This window comes from Hypanus sabinus, chromosome 23, assembly GCF_030144855.1.
Source record: "Hypanus sabinus isolate sHypSab1 chromosome 23, sHypSab1.hap1, whole genome shotgun sequence".
Lineage (NCBI taxonomy): Eukaryota > Metazoa > Chordata > Chondrichthyes > Myliobatiformes > Dasyatidae > Hypanus > Hypanus sabinus.
In genome coordinates this window covers 35,974,104-35,993,285 of record NC_082728.1, presented here as the reverse complement: position 1 = coordinate 35,993,285, position 19,182 = coordinate 35,974,104, and the positions used below count along the sequence as shown (strand labels likewise).

The 19,182-nt window shown below is 38.6% G+C and overlaps 1 protein-coding gene across 8 annotated transcripts in view; it reads left to right on the top strand.

Annotated features, from left to right (window-relative positions):
* LOC132380129 (rho GTPase-activating protein 44-like) overlaps positions 1 to 19,182 on the top strand; it is a 281,829-nt gene that overhangs the window by 169,039 nt on the left and 93,608 nt on the right. For 7 of the 8 annotated variants that reach the window (XM_059948735.1, XM_059948733.1, XM_059948739.1 and 4 more), the window contains exons 2-4: positions 7,141 to 7,180; positions 10,096 to 10,200; positions 11,405 to 11,481. In XM_059948735.1, the coding sequence (XP_059804718.1) occupies positions 7,141 to 7,180; positions 10,096 to 10,200; positions 11,405 to 11,481 (222 nt within the window). Of the gene's footprint in view, positions 1 to 7,140; positions 7,181 to 10,095; positions 10,201 to 11,404; positions 11,482 to 19,182 lie in introns of those variants that run through there. The other variant, XM_059948737.1, reaches the window with a different exon arrangement.

The window sequence follows — 19,182 nt, the reverse complement described above, 5'->3', positions numbered from 1 at the left end:
CCTCAGACCTTCCTAACTTTAATGTGTTTGTCGTGAGTACATTGAGTGTTATTTAACTAACATATTATAGTAAGCACATTTACTTACATTTACATTCAGTACTTAATCTTCATACTTTTTTAACATACAAATTAATATTTGGATTATAAAAAAACATACCTATTGATGTGTGTGCCCATCCACAAAAATCAGCCTGATGTCCAACCCAGTTCAATACCATATCCAACTATTCCACTTCCCACATCTGAAGGACCTTATGTGATTCCTTGTCCTATGAGAGGAATTAGAATCATACACAAGGCACTTGATTACAATTTCTTGTAGAAGCCATGCCTTCAGATCTCACTGTATGGAGCTTGTAATTCACCTGATTCACCAGTGTTGCAGTGGCTGTTCGTTAAACTGGCTTCAGAGAACTCTCATTAACATTGCAATGATCTGTGGCATCTTTGGTCAAATGAAAAATAGATAAAAGCTACAAAATATACTCGGTGTGATGACTAGCGCAGAGATAAAGATGAGAAAAATACCGAAGAAGACAGTTCAGGTTGCAGGTATTTCTTAAGAGCTGCAGGGTCCATCCATGGCAGTAGTGAATAAGATTAGCCTCTCAATAGTAGCCCCATACAGTGTTGACCATATGGAGGAAGGACCATGTATAAATACGCCCGGATGGCTTAAAAAGATATGAGGGAGATGGGCCTCTAACAGGGAAGCTAGAACTTGGACTCACTTTCTCAGTCATTTAGGACTAAAAAGACTTCCCATAGTTCAGAAAGTAGGAACAGGAGTAGGCTACTCAGCCTCTCAAGCCCCAATCTGCTCTAAACCTTTCTCTTCTGTCAATTTCCACACAGCTTTTTAACTACGGCAATGATGATCTAACATCCACAGTATTTAAGAGTGAACTCCAGAGATTCACCACCTTCTGTGAAAAGTTGTTGCTTCACATTTTAATTTTATATTAATGCCCCCCCCCCCCCCCCCCCAAATCTGTAACTTAGGAACTGATGAAGCATTGGAATTCTCTGTTTTGGAGGGCTCTGGAGACTCAAACGTTGATTGTATTCAAAGCTGAGATAGTGGTAGATGACCTTTTAATAGTTTATTTTGTTTCCAAACACTACAGGGCAGCCGAGTGATCGAGCAGTTGGGGCTGCTTCACTGACTCTGAGTGTTCTCATTGTGACCAGTCTGGATTTTCCCAAATACATATTCATTATCGTCATTGTTATGTGCAGTGTTGCATAGCAGTGGCAGTCATGGCCTTTCCATGATCATGATCGTTCTTGGCAAATTTTTCTTCAGAAGTGGTTTGCCATTAACACCTTCTGGGCAGTGCCATTATATGACAGGTGATCCCCAGCCATTATCAATACTCCTCGGAGATTGTCTGCCTGGTGTCAGAGGTCACATAACCAGGACTTGTGAGATGCTACACCTTGCCCAAGGGTGACCTGCAGGCTAGCACGAGGGAAGGTCCTCGCTTATGCCCATCTGGTGGAGAGGTAGCTCCACCCTGCCACGCCAAATACACATTAGCTAAATTACCCATAGAATGTGAGTGGCTGGATGGAAAGAATTGATGAGCCCGTAAATTACAGAAAATATGAGGGAGGGGCAGGGACTGATAGAATTGCTCCATTGAGTACTGGCATGAACCCAATGTGCTGAGTAGCTCCCTTCTCTAGTTTAATCAGAAAACAAATATATAATAATCAGAAACAGTAGCATACCTCAGGCCATCAGAGTTCAATTCTGGTGTCATATGTAAGGAGTCTATATGTCCTTCCCATGAACGGGTGTGTTACCTTTCACATTCTAAAGATGTACTAGATAGTAGGTTGATTAGTCATTGTAAATTACCCTGTAATTAGGCTAGTGTTAAATAGGTGGGGTGCCAGGCAGTGAGGCTCGTTGGGCTGGAGGGGCCTGATCCTCACATTATCTCTAAATAACAAAAAATTTGAAACATTCCTTTGATTGTAGCACTTGTGTTCATTGTAGAGCCATGAAATGTTTCATCTCTTTAGCCAAAATGTATTGTGAACCATCCGTGGACTGTCCCGTGGTCCTGAACATGACGAGCAGGCTGGTGTTGTGCTGCTTGAGCAGGTCATCAATCACCTGCAGGTTTTGCCTTCTTTATGCCGGGCCAAAGATTTCTGCTTGGATACCTTTAAGCAATTGCTCTTTCAGTGCTCTCTCCTGGTGCCTCCAGTAGAAGAGATGGGAGGACTGGTCACAGTGGGGGATCAAGAACAGGAGGTAAACTATCTCATTAGTTACTTCCTGAAGCAATCTATCTGGGGAGAAGTGTCAAGAGATACCACCATTTGCCTGCATATCTGAAGCCACATACCCATGGAATTCTGCTGGAGCAATAATGTCCTTGTCCTGAACTTGGCTTCAGGATCTTTATGTTACCGACAGCTGATATACACCACCAGCTTGCATCCCAAAGTAGCATTCACAATGAGCAGAGATAATCAGGCAGGGTGTGACATTGATATGTGGAGATTTTGAGCTTCCCAAAGGTTCGGCATGCAATGGACTGCCCATGGAGACATGAAGTTCTTTGCCAATCAAAAAGCTTCAGTCTCGAAAAGTGCACCTGGGTGTGACACTGCCAATGCATCAACAGGATCTCCGTAATTTTTCCATTACGCCATGCCTGTATACTGCAGCCACCTTATTAGTTGGAATAATATTCTTAAAGGACAAACCCAATTCTCTTCCTTTCGTTCCTGTTGAGGCATCTGGAAACAGTTACAGACTTCTTCTAAAGGGATCAATCATGGTTCTTAGTAGTTCAGCCAGTCCAAGCTAGTGAGTTGGACGCGTAAAATTATTTGCAGTTATTGTGTGCAATAATCACTGATGCACAAATTATTACACAATGAGCCTACAAAGATTTGCAGCCTTAATTGTTAATTCAGGCCATATGTCTTTATGTTCCATTCTTCATGACCATCCCCAAGTGCTTAACAGCCATTTTAATTGTAATTTATTCTGTGAAACATGCATATTAGTGTCAAACTCATTAACCATTCCTAATTGCCAGTTGAACTGGACAGCTTTCAAGTCCATTTCACAACTGAGTCCGCCGTTGACCAGACAGGGCAACAATGACATATTTCCATCCCTGCTCGACTTCAATGAACCATGTGATTTTATAACCATCTGTGGCTTCATGGTTAGCATTCCTAAAACTAGTCTTTAAATTGCAGCTTTAATTGATTATGTGAATTTAAATTTCCCAGCTGCTATAGTGGGATGTGAGTATGTTTCCAGACCAGTGTCTATGCCTCTGGATTCCCTTCTAGAGTATGCTATTTTAAATACTATTGAATTCTGTTGTAAGATCACACAAACAGCAACAAAATTCACTGCTATATCACCTGGCTGTTAGTTAAGGGTTGGTGTTGGCCAGCAGTAACATGATTGCTCTATTTCCGAGATCTTTAAATTCAACTTAGAGGGTGTAAAAATCACAGGTAGCGGCACTTAATGTGACATTGTAGCATTGAGGTCCCAGCCTGGGCGAGGTGCTCCAAAACTCTGGAGTAGAATTTGAAACCAACAGTAAAAAGGCATTTAGCCAATAGTATAGTGCTACATCTCTCTCAGTGATACATGTGGCAGTTCAGCAGAACTTTGATCTAATTTGTTGGTTCTAGAATAATTTAATTCTGTCTACGTTTAGTTTGTGATTTGGCGTGCTTTTTCAGTTGTGCCTACAGTTTGTATCCAACAGTTCTAGATTCTTTTGAGTCAGGATTGAGGCCAGATAGAATGGTTTGGAAAAGGAATTCAGTTGAATAAGACCCAAGCAGCAGATGGTTCTGCCATCTCCAATATGAATAAAGGGATGGAAATAGTTCTAAGGAAGTAATAGGATGTGGAACTGAAAGGGCTGAGCACAGAATTCAATTGAAAAAGAGAAAGGCTTGAGGTAATTCTAATTTTGTATGATAGTGGAAGTGAAGTGTAAACATCTCTGTTGTATGGTGAAGCACTACCATTTCAGAGGGCGATTAAGAACCAACAGCATTGCCATGAAATTGGATGACATTTAGTCTGGCTGAGTTACTGATAGCTGACTTCCTTCCTTAAAAGAATCTCATGAATGATAATTAGCTAATATCCTGATTAGCATTATCAATATCTAGTTTGTTCCAGATAACATTTTATCCCAAATAACTATTATTAAACATCACTAGCAAATCTGTGTATGTAGCCTGACTTGTGACATATATTTCATCCTTGCAGCCGAAGTGCAAACTAAACTTTGCCATAACTGTAATTTTTTTGGGGGGGGGAAGTGAGTTTTGACTTGGGTCTCATTGAAGAACTGAGGAACTATACTTGCAAAAGTCATCATTCCTTGTCTGAACCAACAACTTGATTACTCCATTAAAGGTGTTTTTTTACATAATTTATTGATGAGTGCTCCAGTCACCAGGATCTATCTAGCTTCCAACAGCAGGACACCCTCTTGACCATGGGAGCAGCCCAACCTGCTCTTGAGAGCAATTTTGCTGCAAACCAACTTCTTTAGTTGAGCAGAGCTTTAAATGCTCCTCTCCAATAGTCAATAATTAAAAGAAAACGATGAAAGATGAGCTTTGTTTGTCAGATATACATCAAAACATACAGTGAAATGTGTCTTTTGTGTCAAATCAAATCAGCAAAGATTGTGTCGCCACAATTCTGGTGCCAACTTGGAATGACCACATCTCACTAACCCTAATCCGTACACCTTTGGAATATGGAAGGAAAGCAGAGAACACTGAGAAAACCCAAGCAGTCATGGGGAGAATGAATGAACTCCCGACAAACAGCAGTGGAAATCAAATCCCAGTCTTACAGCTAACACTCTAAAGCATTATGCTAACCACTAAGCACAAAATTTGTTCTTTTCATGCAGTGCTGTCAAATCAGAAAACAGTGTTCCAGGTGCACATTTCTTTAATGGACATTTTCATATCCAGTATTTCTACTCCCATGTTGTATACACCATGTTCTTTACCATTAGAACATTAATAATACAGTATCCTCTTTTAAAGATAAACTCAATCTTTATTACAATATTTAAAGGGATTATCCCAACATTGGCATACAGCATGCAAGGAAGGGTTTTAATCCTTCTCATGGAGAATCATCCTATTTATCGCATCTGGCTGGAAACATGGTAGAAATTACTAAAACTATCTTAACAAGAAGATTATCTTCTTGCTGCAGTAAAAGTCATACCATGTGTGGAAAAAGTACAGTGGAAGACCGTTGCTTTTCCTTGATTAGATGTCTGTTTAACAAAAATTGATGGAATACTATTTTCATTTGATTAATAACAACTAAATATATTTAAAACAATTAATATCAAGTTAAATTGTACTTTCAAACTAATTTGTTAATAATTAAATGTTCGCAGTTGAAATAGTTGGCTGAATTCCACAAGGACACATCTATGCAATAGCCAAATGACAGTCAGCAGGGAGTTAATCCTCTCCCACGATCAGTCTATTATATGTATCCAAAGCAGTTCTGTTTCTTAGCACACACCAAATTGCATTGACCATAAAGATGCTCTGCTAGTAACACGGTATTGCAGGATGGAGCTATGAATCAAGGAGGCAGTACACGTTCAGTAAAACTGCAGCTGGATGCTGACTCAGCAACTTGCTCAGTCTGCAGACCAACTGAGTCCGTTTTGTTTGTACTGCAGATAAAAGTACGAGTAATTGGCAACAAAAAAGATCTTTTTTTTCAAAAAAGCAAGAGGTATTATTCCAATCTGTGTCTGTAGTTGCTTCAGAAGATAATGTCTCATTTCAAGATGCGTTTGCTCAGCGAAGATAGCAGCAAAGTGCCTTATTCTCGTCTCTGCGGGTCGAGAGAAGAAGTTCTGACTGCCGACTTTTCAAAAATTCAATATTTCATCCGGTTCCTTGAATTCCTTCATTATCTAGGAAGCATCTACAGGACGATGAAGAAAAAGCTGAGGTCTGGAACCTCTTCACAATGTAGAAACCCACAGTCTTGAGGATCTGTGTTTCATGTTATGTAGGGTAAAATTACAGGATGTTTATAATTAATTTAGAAATTTGTCATAAATATTAGTATCTCTTTGCATTGGCAGGTGTTCATGTATTCTCATTAGTGCAGTTAGTATTAAGAATGCTGCATTGCCCAGGTCATTTAACTCAAGGGCAATAGCTGCAGCGGATATGATAGAATTTACCCATTTGGATTCAGTATTCTACCTGCTGTTTGCTTGTGTGTTATAAAACCTGCCTGTAATATTTTTATATCTGTATTGGAGAAATCAAACCATTAGTAAAGAATGTGTTTGGTGTATGCATATACCAAAGTCAAAGGGTTTACTTTTCTGAAATATGTAATGATGCAAATATCGATAAAATATATAATTTTATGGTTATGATATATTCAGTATGTTACAAAAACAAGACATGGATGAGAAAGATTATATAATCATTTGTTTCTTTCTTAAAAATAGAGACCATCTAATAGAATTTTTGAGGGGAAAATGTAAGAAATGTAAAGTTGAACAGAGAACTTCATTTTTTTTCTGATTTTTACATGAAAATCTACAAAAACATCAAGTAACTTCAGTTTGGAGGAGTTACTGAGGTTGTTAGTGAGCAAGCTGAATTTTCATTATGGTTACAACCTAGAATGATTCAGCTGCAATATTGGTTCAGCCCTGTCATAACGTCATGCTTGGAAGCTGTTCCAGTACACTTGACAGTATCAATGTCAGCAACTCTCAGCATATAGTTTTTTTACACAGATAGACTAAAACAAGTTTTGATAATGTGAAATATAATTATTGCAAATGTTTGATTTATCAAGGATTTCTTTTAAGCTTATGGTGACTGCGCAGACAAAGGTCTCTAATTTATAACTATAGATATTGAAATAACTGTAATCATTAAAATTTATGCAAATGTCAGTAGATAACTGTCACACAGAAAATTTATGGTCAATTAGTATGAATTCTACTTTGTATGGCATTTACAGTGTAGCCCACAATGTTTAAGTATTCAGTTTAGAATTGTTTGTGTACATGTTCTAAGAATTTGAATTATTATAACACAATTTCTTTCTCTATTGCAGAGCTGAAAAGACAGAAGTATTAACTGAAGATTTGCTGCAGGTAATATTTGTTTCTCCATTTTGTTTAATGAATGATTACTGAAGCCACAGCAGGAAGTTTCATGTGCTCTGGCAAGCCACTACAGTTATACTGAAACCCTCATCAAATGCTTTGAGCCCAATGCTACAGAGTCTGTCACAGAAAATTGAATCCCCTTTAACTTCCAGTTTATTAATCACCATAAACTTCATGCCTGTATCTGCTAGGCTGTTCTCTGTAAAATCAGTTTGCTCAAAGGAGCTAGTTATCAGATAAACAGTAGAAATTTTGAAGTTAATAGCAACTATCTTAACTAATTGATTTAATTTCCTTAATCTCCAGGTCTCCCCACCCAACCCCCTGAATTATTGCATTTTGCCAAAGCCCTTAATGTTTTTTATCTATATATTTAAAGAAACAGAAACTGTCCTCCAATGTTGGTTGACTAATGTAAAACCATTTTCCGTTTCCTATACAAGAGGAGAAAATCTGCAGAAGCTGGAAATCAAAGTAACAAACATAAACTGCAGGAGGAGCTTAGCAGGCCAGTCAGCACCTATGGAAAAGAGTAAACAGACGATGTTTCAGGCCGAGATCCTTCATCAGGACTGAATTCCATTTCCTATGCATTTCAAATTTTATTTGATATCTATTGATATAATGTTTACTTGTGATTTCTAAACAAAGCCCGAACAATATATAAGCACCTACCTTAGATTTCCTGATTACTTGCTGATCCTGAACACTAGTCCTTTGTGCATCATGCACTAAGGTGCCCAGATGACTCTACATCTCTGAACTCTGCAATCTCTCAACAAAATGTTTGCTTTTCATTTTATTTTCACATTTCCCGCATTAAAATCCATTTGCCAAATCTTTGTCCACTCTCTTAACCTATATCTGCCCTTTTATAGACTTTACACTATGTCCTATTCATTATAAACTTTTCTACCTCCTTTTGTGCCATCAGCAGATCTGGCAATTGTCCTTTCTGTCTAATTACTTATTTAGAGATACAGCAATGAACAGGCCCTTCCAACACAACAAGCCCCACTGCCCAGCAACCCACTTAGTCAACACTAGCCTAATCACAGAACAATTTACAATGACCAGTTAACCAACTAACTGGTCCGTCTTTGAATTGTCAGAGGAAATCAGAACACCTGGAGGAAACCAATGCAGTGATGGGGAGAATATATAAACTTGCAGACAGTGCCGGAATTGAACTCTGAACTCTGACACCCTGAACTGTAATAGCTTCACATGAACTGCTACATTACCGTGGCACCTGCTAATATTTATATAGTTGGTAAAAAAAAAATTGAAGCTTCAGCACCTATCCTTGCAGCACCCCACACTTTACATCTTGCCAGTCAGAAATATACTTACTTAGTCCTGATGAAGTACCTCGGACCAAAATGTCAATTGTTTATTCATTTCCATGGATGTTGTCCAATCTGCTGAGTTTCTCCAGCATTTTATGTGAGTGACTCTGGATTTCCAGCATCTGCAGAGTCTCTTGTGTCCATTATTGCTTATTCCTTTTCTCCCTTTCATGTCAGGCAGCCAATATTGTAGCCTAATGATAGGTTACCTCTTATACCATGAATATTTATGTTCCAACAATCACCTTTATGGAAGCACTTTAATAAATATCCTTTAGAAATCCAAGTGAAGAACATTAACTGATTACCCTTAATCCACAGCACTTATTACTCCTTCAAAGAATTCCAATCAGTTGGTCAAATATCATTTGCCTTTCACAGAACAAGTTTAGCTTTGTCTGATTACCTTGAGTTTTTTAATAAAGGATTTGCTTCGACATTTTTGATAATAGCTTTTAACATTCTCCCATTGACAGAAAATATGGACAAAGTTTTCTTGGAGGACACCCCCTCCTCCTTAATCATACAGTCACTTCCCCCCCGCTTCTAATTGTTGCACACAGGGACCAAATTTGCACTCCACAGCTTCTGCTGTAACTATTTTTAAATGGAACAGTAAATGCTCAGTATTATGAATGCAATTGATTTAACAGCAACTGATTGACTGGCTTGTTGGTTAAATGTGCAAACTTTCAAAGATGATCCCTCAGGTTCAAAAAGCCCACATTGCCAGTCTTAAAAGCTAATACTGAAACCTTCTGGGCGCACAGTAAGAATGATAGTGCATTAACTATAGCATGGCTACAGTAATAGACGTTTACCTACAAAGCATACATTAAAACTGAATCTCACCGAAGCTCATTTACAAATCAGTAACTAACTGTTCTCACTTGCAGACCTTTGAAAATAGAAGTCATATGGAAACATTATGTCCATGAGTGAATACATAGTTTTAATCATTGAAAACCATCACAAAGTCCTTGAGAGCAGGGAGAAAATACCATTGTAAAACTGCTCAAACAATCTAGCGTGATTATATGATAAGTGATGCCTTTTTACATGTTTCAATGTGCTTTGCATTTACTCTTGACCCTGGACGATCAAGAGTTAATAGTAGCTTTAGTTAAATCCTATCGATCATAAAGATCAAACGCTGTCTATGATATCTAACAGCTCCATCATTCATGGTGAGCTATTTTAGATCATGTCTTCTTTGTGGTTAGAAAGGGTAAATAATTCTTGAGATCCTTGCTGCAGGGTTTGCACGCTCACATTGCAGAATTTGATTGTCCTTACTGGGGAAAATAACCTTGACATTCCTTTGAATACTTGGGTTTTGAAAGTAGGCTAAACGTAACCAAATACTACCAAATTTATTTTGAAGGGGATGTTATCATATCCTCCAATAAAGTTTTAAAAAATTAATTTAATGTACTTTGTTTAGCATGAAACGTGCACAAAAATTAGAAATTGTTTTGCATTTTAAGGTTCTTGTGTTCACAGGTGATTTTAGTTTTTTTCATTGCTGTGCATACCTTTTCATTTAAATAGGTAGAGAAACGATTGGAGCTGGTAAAACAAGTGTCTCACAGCACTCATAAAAAGCTTACAGCATGTCTCCAAGGACAACAAGGTGTGGACGCCGACAAACGATCCGTACGTTTTCTACTAATTATTGTCCACTGATTCAGTCAACTGCATGCTTGAGCCAGCATCTGAGAAATTATCTGTTAATAGATGTCAGATGCAATATGGAATTTCTGGTTTCATACTCAGTCTCTGATAAACTTTAGTGTGACATACAAAGTGCTGGAGAAACTCAGCAGGTTGGCGACACCTGTGGAAAGGAATAAAGAATTACGATGAAGGATTGTGGATCGAAACATCGACTCTTTATCCCTCTCCATAGATGTTGACTGAGCTGTTGAGTTTCTTCAGCATGTTGTGTGTTTTACTCCGGATTTCCAGCATTGCAGAATTTCTTGTGTCTTTGGTAAAATTTCCCTCGTTTCTGTGATATCATTGAGTATTGTTGCATCATGTGAATGCACATTGTTTTCTCAAGTGGGAGGCGTGTTTGTCAAAGACAGTCCTCTTTCAGAGGCATGTTTTGGTCATCTGGTGGAGGTAACTTTTGCCGTCACTAAGTAAGGTGGGCATTATACACTCTCTTGTATTCCATTGTATTGAAGGCAGCAGTCATTACATTTTTAGATATTAATGGAATCAAGAAACAAGGGGTGAAGTAAGAAAGTTCAGCCATGATTTTATTGAACAGGCAAGCAAGAACAAATTAACATCTTCTACTTCTATTTCTTATGTTTTTATGTCCTTATTGGGACCCATAAGTAGCTGATCTGAAAACCACTTAAACTGAAAAATTCTCATACTGCCATAGAACTTTATTCCATATGGCAATGAGTATCTATTTGAAATACCTGCAAATCACATTTTGAAAGAGGTTTCCTCTCCTGAAATGTTGACTCATAGTGGCCCTACGGACGATGAGTACCTTTCTGTTTATCGCCTTTTCCAGCAGCTCCAATATTTCTGTTTTCATTTAGAATTGCCACCTTACTGGAATATTGTATGCAATTAATTGTGATGTTTAAAAGGTATTTTAATGTCAGTTATTTAAAGATCAAGTAATAGAAGATTTCTTTTAATGCAGTTCCTGTAAATTCAGAAAGAGTAATCCAGGGAAGATTTACTTCCCCTGACAGAATTACATCTTGGGATTAGAGAAAAAATAATCCTCCTTTGTGAATGATATGGGGAATCAGTGCTGCCGTTTTTTTTCTTGCTTTTGTAGTAATTATAACTAATATCTAACTATGAATCATACTGATTGTACCAACAGAAAAAGTTACCGTTAACAACATTAGCACAGTGTTTAGTAGAAGGCTCTGCTATCCTGGGCGAAGACTCCTTGCTAGGGTAAGGCTTTAAAATACTATATTTGACACTGTAGATTCTATATAACTGATATAATTTTGCATGGTTAATCCTGTGGAACACCCTAACTAATTGATGATAAAAGTAAAGAAGAGGCATTGGATATCAATCTGTGTGTTCAGTATTAAAAATATCAAGTGACCAGGTTGTCTCATAGCTGATTTTTTAAGTCGTTTTTATTTTTATGAGCAATGTTCAGTGAATAGTAGTGATAATACTCACTGAAATTGTAGGTATATTGAAGCTAAAATAGTTAACACTTGCTTCAACTTGAATATGCATCTGTTAAGTTGATCAAATAGTGGTTCAGCAGTACATGTAATGGAGGATTCTGGGTAGAAAATATTGAGATATGATCTGATTAAATTATATAACAGAATTGTAGGATGAGTAAGCTGAAGGGGCTGAAAAGCCAAATTGTCATGCCATCTTTTATTTGTGACAACATTATGTAATAGATGCCTGTTAAACATCAATATTATTTTTCACTGCTCCATTAATTTCTACTCTTAGTAAAACTTTGTTGAATCAAATTAGTTAATTAATTGGGATACTTCTTCTGTTAAGTGTTTTTAGAAATTTATGCACAGGATGTGGATGTGCAGTCATGTTTTAATGCCCATCCATAATTGCCCATGTGTAGGTGGTGAAAAGTCATCATCTTGAATTGCTGTGGTGTTTGATATGAAGGTACTCCCACATGATGTTATGTAGTCAGTATCAGGCATGAGTTGCCCAGAGCCCAAAATTAATGAGCACAGATTAAAAGGTTCAAGAATCACCATGACAGCTGCATTTAAATTCTGTTAATATTCCAGAATTTAAAGAAAAAGGAGTATTGGTAATGATGACCATGGAATGGACTCTATTTCTGTAAATATCCATTTGGTTCACTGATAAGGAAAGAGATCCAACATTCCCACAATATAATTTGGCTCTTGCTATATATGAGTCCAATTGTATAGTTGGCTACCCTGTGATTTGGTCTACCAAGCCAGTCAGATGTAACATAACAGCCATGGCCTACCAAGGCCACTGGATTTGATCTGGTCTACCAAGCCAGTCAGATGTAACATAACAGCCATGGCCTACCAAGGCCACTCGATTTGATCTGGTCTACCAAGTTGGCTACCCTGTGTTTTTGCCTTTCAAGCCATTGAGATGAAACTTAACAGCCGTGTTAAAGCAGGCAATGGAAACTTCCTAGGGAGCAGCATTATAGAAATACCTTCACAAGAAGAACCACTGTAATTCAAGGGGTGTCCCACTACCACTCTTTTAAGGACAATAAAGATGAAGAATAAATGCTGTCAATACCCAGGTTCTGTAAAAAAACAGAAGCAGTTGTTCACTGGTACTTTGTGTGATTTGAAAAGCAACATGGAGGTGGAGGTGTTCCCATATTATCATTAGTTTTGAAGTAGCATTAGTAGCCATTGTAGTGCACCTTGGTTTAGATGCTGCAACCCTGGTGACTGGTAGTGGAAACTGTGAATATATAAGGTGGAGTTTAGCTTACTGAAGAAATGGGTGGATTCACCCGAAAAACCACTGACCTTCGTTCAAAAGTAGAGTTTGAGCGGGATATCCTAACTGGTGGAGAATATTCCATCATGTTCTTGGTTTATCTCTTGTAGATGCTACAAGGCTTTAGCGAGTCTTTCACGGAATACTGCTTCAGTAACTTCAATTATGCCTTCCTCCATTTTCCTCCTCAACACCCGATTTTGAATATAGAGTATGCATAGCACCTTTGACAGTAAAAGCAGTCGATTTTATTATGTGTATTTGTATCTTAAATTACACACATTAATTTTTCATATTTATTATCTATGGCGAGTATTTTATATTGTAATGAACTATGTGCAGTGTTATGTTGTGTATCGTAAGTTTTCCGATTTTGTCCTTATCACTGCACAAGTGAAGTTCCTGATGGAAAAAAAAGTGAATTGAATTTAATTGAATGGATATCGATTAAATTTCTGTCTTATGGTGAAGATGAGTATGATGAGATTCTTAGTGAAGGTATTTCGGCTGAAAGTGTGTAGGAGTGTTCAGATTCTCTCCTGCTGGAGATGATCATTTGCCTGACACCTGGTAGCTTGTATTTGACTGGTCAGTTGTCCACCAATTCTGGATTATGATTTCTTTGTCTCTTGTGATAGATTTCTTCATTATTTGAAGAGTTGCAAGAATAATTGAATAATCATGAAGAGTCTCACTACAGCCTTAAAATGTAGAGTGTGCCTTTGATGAATTAGCTAAGGTTATGCTAAGGACACTGTCCTGGAGAATTTTTATTGTAATGTCTTAGGGAAGATGATTCGCCTCAAACAACCATCGTCATGTTCCTTTGAGCTAGCTGCATCTCTTGTCAGTGGAGTGTTCCAGCTAAATCCTACTGTGCAGTTTTTGCCAATGACCATGGGCCGTTGCGGTTGTCAAACATTAGGCCAAGGCTGCATTTTTCATAGAATCATGTGGCATGGAAAAAGGCGATTGGCCCACCGCATCTATGCCAACTAGTGGCACCAATCCCTGTTCCACCTTGCACCACCTGACCCTTAACCTTCCATGCCCAGGCAACTTAAATGTTCATTGAGGCACTTCTTGCATGCAGTCTGTAACTTTGCTTCTGCCTCTCTCTCCTACAGTGCATTTCAGGTAGTCACCACTTTCTGGGTGAAAAGATTCCCCTCGTATCCCCTCTAAATCTATGTTCAGTAGTTTTATTCATGTCTGATAAGGAGAAAAGTTTAATGTAGTCTACCCAATCTATATCCCTCATAAATCTTATAAACCTCAATCAGCTCCCATCTGAACTTCCTCTGCTCCAAGGAAATTTGACCTAGCCTTTCCAGTCTCATTCCATCCCAGGCAACAGCCTGATAAATCTCTTCTTCACTCTCTACCACACTTTTCCCTTAGAGCTTCCACATGCAATCCTCCAGCTGAGGCCTGGCCAATATTTTATAGAACATAATCTCCCTGTCCTTGTATTCAGAACCCTTGAATAAATAAGCCAGTATCTGACATGCGTCTGCTCCCACTGTACAAACAGCAGTCTCAAGCATGTAGTGCACTACATCTTCAGCAAATTTGACCTGGATCCCATGGGCCCACACCTCTTGGACCAGTCTCGATGTGGGACATTATCAAAAGTCTCATTGAAGCTCGTGAAAGCCACATTGACTACACTGCCCTCATCAATACATTTTATTGCCTCCACAAAACTTTCAGTCAGATTGGTCAGCTATGATTTGCCCATGAAAATCCATGCTGACTATATCTGATTAGTCGCTGCCTTTCCAAGTGATCATTAATCCTGTCCTTTGGAATTTTTTCTTTGAGACCTGGAGCCAAGTAAATCTCCTGATGAGTCCCAAGCCAAAACAGCAGATTGTTTGTTCCTCAAGATGCCTGATGTGTTTGCGGGGGTGTTGGGAGTGCAGGAGACCCACCTGTGCCACCGTTAGAGGAACCTGCAGCAGTGAAATGTACAGCCAGCATTTGCAGTGAGAATATACACATAAAAATATTTTGCTGTGAAACTATTTTGGGACATATAAAGGTGAAATGTTCACTTACATATATGTGGATGCAAATATGTGTACACACATACACACGTATATATATATATACCCTCCTACATCTACCCAGTCATTGATACTCCATTCCTTTACTTCTATGTGTACTACTCTCAGATGTATGGTGAGTACTCGCCATTGATGTGGGGGTAACTGTCCAACATGTTCAAGCTCTTGTTCACTGTTTCTACCTGCAAAACGAAGATCCTCCAGGAAAAGTATATCCTGCGCAGTGATCAGCATTAACAAGGCACCGCTCAGCAGGAAGCATGGAGATGTTGCAGCTCACGTTTATTAGTGAGACATTTATCTGTGTGTCATATTCAGTGAAAGTGGATGCGCAAAGCAGGGTCCGCGGGAAAATTGAGTATTATCTGGGCTAATTATTATACTAAATGATAGGTGTGTGCAGATGACTGCATAGTTTGTACTGAGATCTTTGATAGTACAGGCTCCTTACAACAACTGTTTGTTTATCAGGGAGACCCTCGAATACCATGTGGCTGGTGCCATTGTCCCCCACTCAGCTGGGAGACGAGGATGGACGCTGAGAAGAACCGCACCCCTAGTAGTTTTATTCTTCCCGTTCCTCTTTTCCTGTTGTTCTCCAGGCTGTGCTTCATGGCCTCAAAATACATGTCATCTTTTGGCTAGGTTTTTCAGGTGCTCTAAGTGTCACTAAAGCCTTCTGATCTGCCGTGCATTTGTTGGATTAATGCAGGTAGTAAAATAAAAACCTTCAGGAGACTAATGATGTTTTCTACACTTCATGCATTTCCTTGGCTCTTGTAATATCTGCATTCATCTACTGTCAATGGGGGACCATGTTGCTGTGAGCAGCCCTGGAAGTAGAGTATTGCCAATTCCCCATGATTCAGCTTGACGGCTGAACACACCTTTGAGTGGGAAGTCCTCAAGACGAAGAATTCACCTGCATTTCCCAGAACTTCATCACTATATGCTTGTTAACACAGATAAACTCAAAATTCGATTTAAGGGCTCTCAATTTTATTCAGCACAATTTTTGGAGAGGGAAATCCAGGCCATTTTATTTATTGCTTGACAGTCATGCATCTGTACAGAGAATTTGGCTAAAGGTCAGCTGCTTTTGCAATAACTATTGTCCATAGTCTTTGCTGTATTCAGCACATTCAGCAGCTTCTTTACCACATGATGTGAATCAAGTTGGTTGAAAGTAGGCTTCTATGATGGTGGAGGTCTATGGAGGAAATTAAGGTGGACCATCCACTTGACCATTTTAGTTGAAGCGGATTGTAATTGCATACACTGAGTTCCACCATGACGACATTCATTGAATTAACTCTTCCCAATAATAGTTTAACCATTCATACTGTACTCGATCAGATCAATAAGCTGTGGGCTTGCCTGACCTGTCTATAGCAAGTTGTTTTTGCTGTTTAACACACATGTGGGCCTTCATTCTAGTTCTAACATGTTGGCACTCTGTTTCCCATTTGCTTTTCCCTTGGTTATGTCAAATGAAAAAAAATACAAATTGGGTTGTAGGTCCCTGATTAAAATTTTAGTTCAGTTAAACATCCTTGTATCCATGCATAAACTCTTTTTTTGGCAATTTTGATTTCATTCCACTAAACAGAACAAGGTGGTCTTGCCCTTCTGCCTTGATATTTTAGCCCTAATTTTCCATGTGCCAGTCAGTCCTGAGCAAAATATCAGTACCCAGCCTTTGTTTGGAAGGTTCTGAACTTACTCCTCATTATGCAGTAGTTTCAAAGTTTTGTGAAAGATCCAGATCCTGTTGTCTGTGGTTGAAGTGGTGAAACTTTAGTCCATTATGGTCCACCTCCTTCTTTATGACCAAAGTTCAAATTAAATGTTATCATCAAAATACATATTTCACCATATACAACCCTGAAATTCACTTTCTTATGGGCATACTCAACGGATCTATAGAATAATAACCGTAGCAGAATCAATGAAAGATTGTCCAACTAAGGAATTCCAGTGGAGTGCAGAAGACAAGAATGCAAAAAGAAAAAAACAATAATGTAAATAAATAAACAATAAATATCAAGAACATGAGATGAAGAGACCTTGAAAGTCAGTTTATTGGTTGTGGGAATATGTCAGTGATGGGGCAAATGAAGTTATCCCCTTTGGTTCAAGAGCCTGATGGTTGAGTGGTAGTAACTATCCCTAATCCTGGTGAGGTGAGTCCTGGGGTTCCTGTATCTTCTTCCTGATGGCAGCAGCGAGAAGAGAGATGTACTTGGTGATGGACGCTGCCTTTCTGCCACGGTGTTTCATGTAGATCAATTGAGAAGGGTAATACTGTACTGAGTTGGACATCTAACGTTCATGCAGAGAAGCCTTGTTATTCTACTATCTATTACACTGTAGCTAGTTTGCCCTTGTGGTTTTCAGACACTGGTATGAAATTTTCCTACAGAAGCAATTTAAGCTTAACACTGCACAAGTGATATTAACAACTGGTCAAGTGATCTATTAGACCTTCGAATAGAATGAAACTCAAGGCGAGCAGTTTTATTTAACGATTTTAGTGTGACGTGACTCCACTTTGCACTGAAACAATATTTAGAAATTTCGTATACTGGTGTGTGGTTCCTCTGAACAAACAACAGTCTTAAGCATGTAATGCACAACATTCCCAAACCAATAGCTTCAAAATTAATTTTGGGTTGAGTCATCTACATTAAACTTGGTAGTTAAACCTAAAGCCAGAGCTTAGTTTCAAAGCCAGATTTCGACAGGATCCACCCAGAATGATTTATTTTTTGTTAGTTTTGGCCTGACTATGCAACATGGAGTAGTTGAATATCCACAGTTAAGCTTTGGATAAAGCTAGATGATTTATTCTGACTGTGAAGTCAAGAGTAATGTTAGTCCTTGTAGCTGTGGCCTTGCTTGAAGGACTTATTTTCATCACACTGAAAGCCTATATGTTTTAATAATGTACACTTGAGGAGACCTGTACATTAAAATCATCTTTTTTAGACAAGTCCTGTTCATTAGTTTGCACTGGGTATTTTCTGTTAATTAAAAAGAATTATAGAGAATGAGAAATATTTTTGACAATGGCTCAATCTGCTGTGAAGATCTAGATTAAGATGATGTTCGAAGCACAAGAAACAAGTTTCTCTTAAAATTGTAATCTTTCCCAGGAGAATGCTTTGGTAGTCCCATTTAGAACCATAGAACCATAGAACATTACAGCACAGAAACAGGCCTTTTGGCCTTTCTTGGCTGTGCCAACCATTTTTCTGCCTTGTACCACTGACCTGCACTCGGCCCATAACCTTCCATACACTTCTCATCCATGTACCTGTCCAAGTTTTTCTTAAATGTTAAAAATGAGTCCGCATTTAGCACTTGATTTGGCAGCTCATTCCACACTCCCACCACTCTCTGTGTGAAGAAGCCCCCACTAATGTTCTCTTTAAACTTTTCCCCCTTGACCCATCACCCATGTCCTCTTTTTTTTCCCCCTAGCCTCAGTGGAAAAAGCCTGCTTGCATTCACTCTATCTATACCCATCATAATTTTATATACCTCTATCAAATCTCCCCTCATTCTTCTACGCTTCAGAGAATAAAGTCCTAACCTATTCAACATTTCTCTGTAACTCAGTTTCTCTATAACCTTCTCTGCACTCTTTCAACCATATTAATATCCTTCCTGTAATTCGGTGACCAAAACTGCACACAGTACTTCAAATTTGGCCTCACCAATGCCTTATACAAACTCACCATAACATTCGAACTCTTATACTCCATACTTTGATTTATAAAGGCCAATGTACCAGAAGCTCTCCTTGCTACCTTATCTACCTGTGACACCACTTCTAGGGAATTTTGTATCTGTATTCCCAGATCCCTCTGTTCTACTGCACTCCTCAGTGCCCTACCATTTACCTTGTATGTTCTACATTGGTTTTTCCTTCCAAAATGCAATACCTCACACTTGTCTGTATTAAACTGCATCTGCCATTTTTCAGCCCATTTTTCAAGCTGGTCCAGATCCCTCTGCGAGCTTTGAAAACCTTCCTCGCTGTCCACTACACCTCCAATCTTTGTATCATCAGCAGATTTGCCAA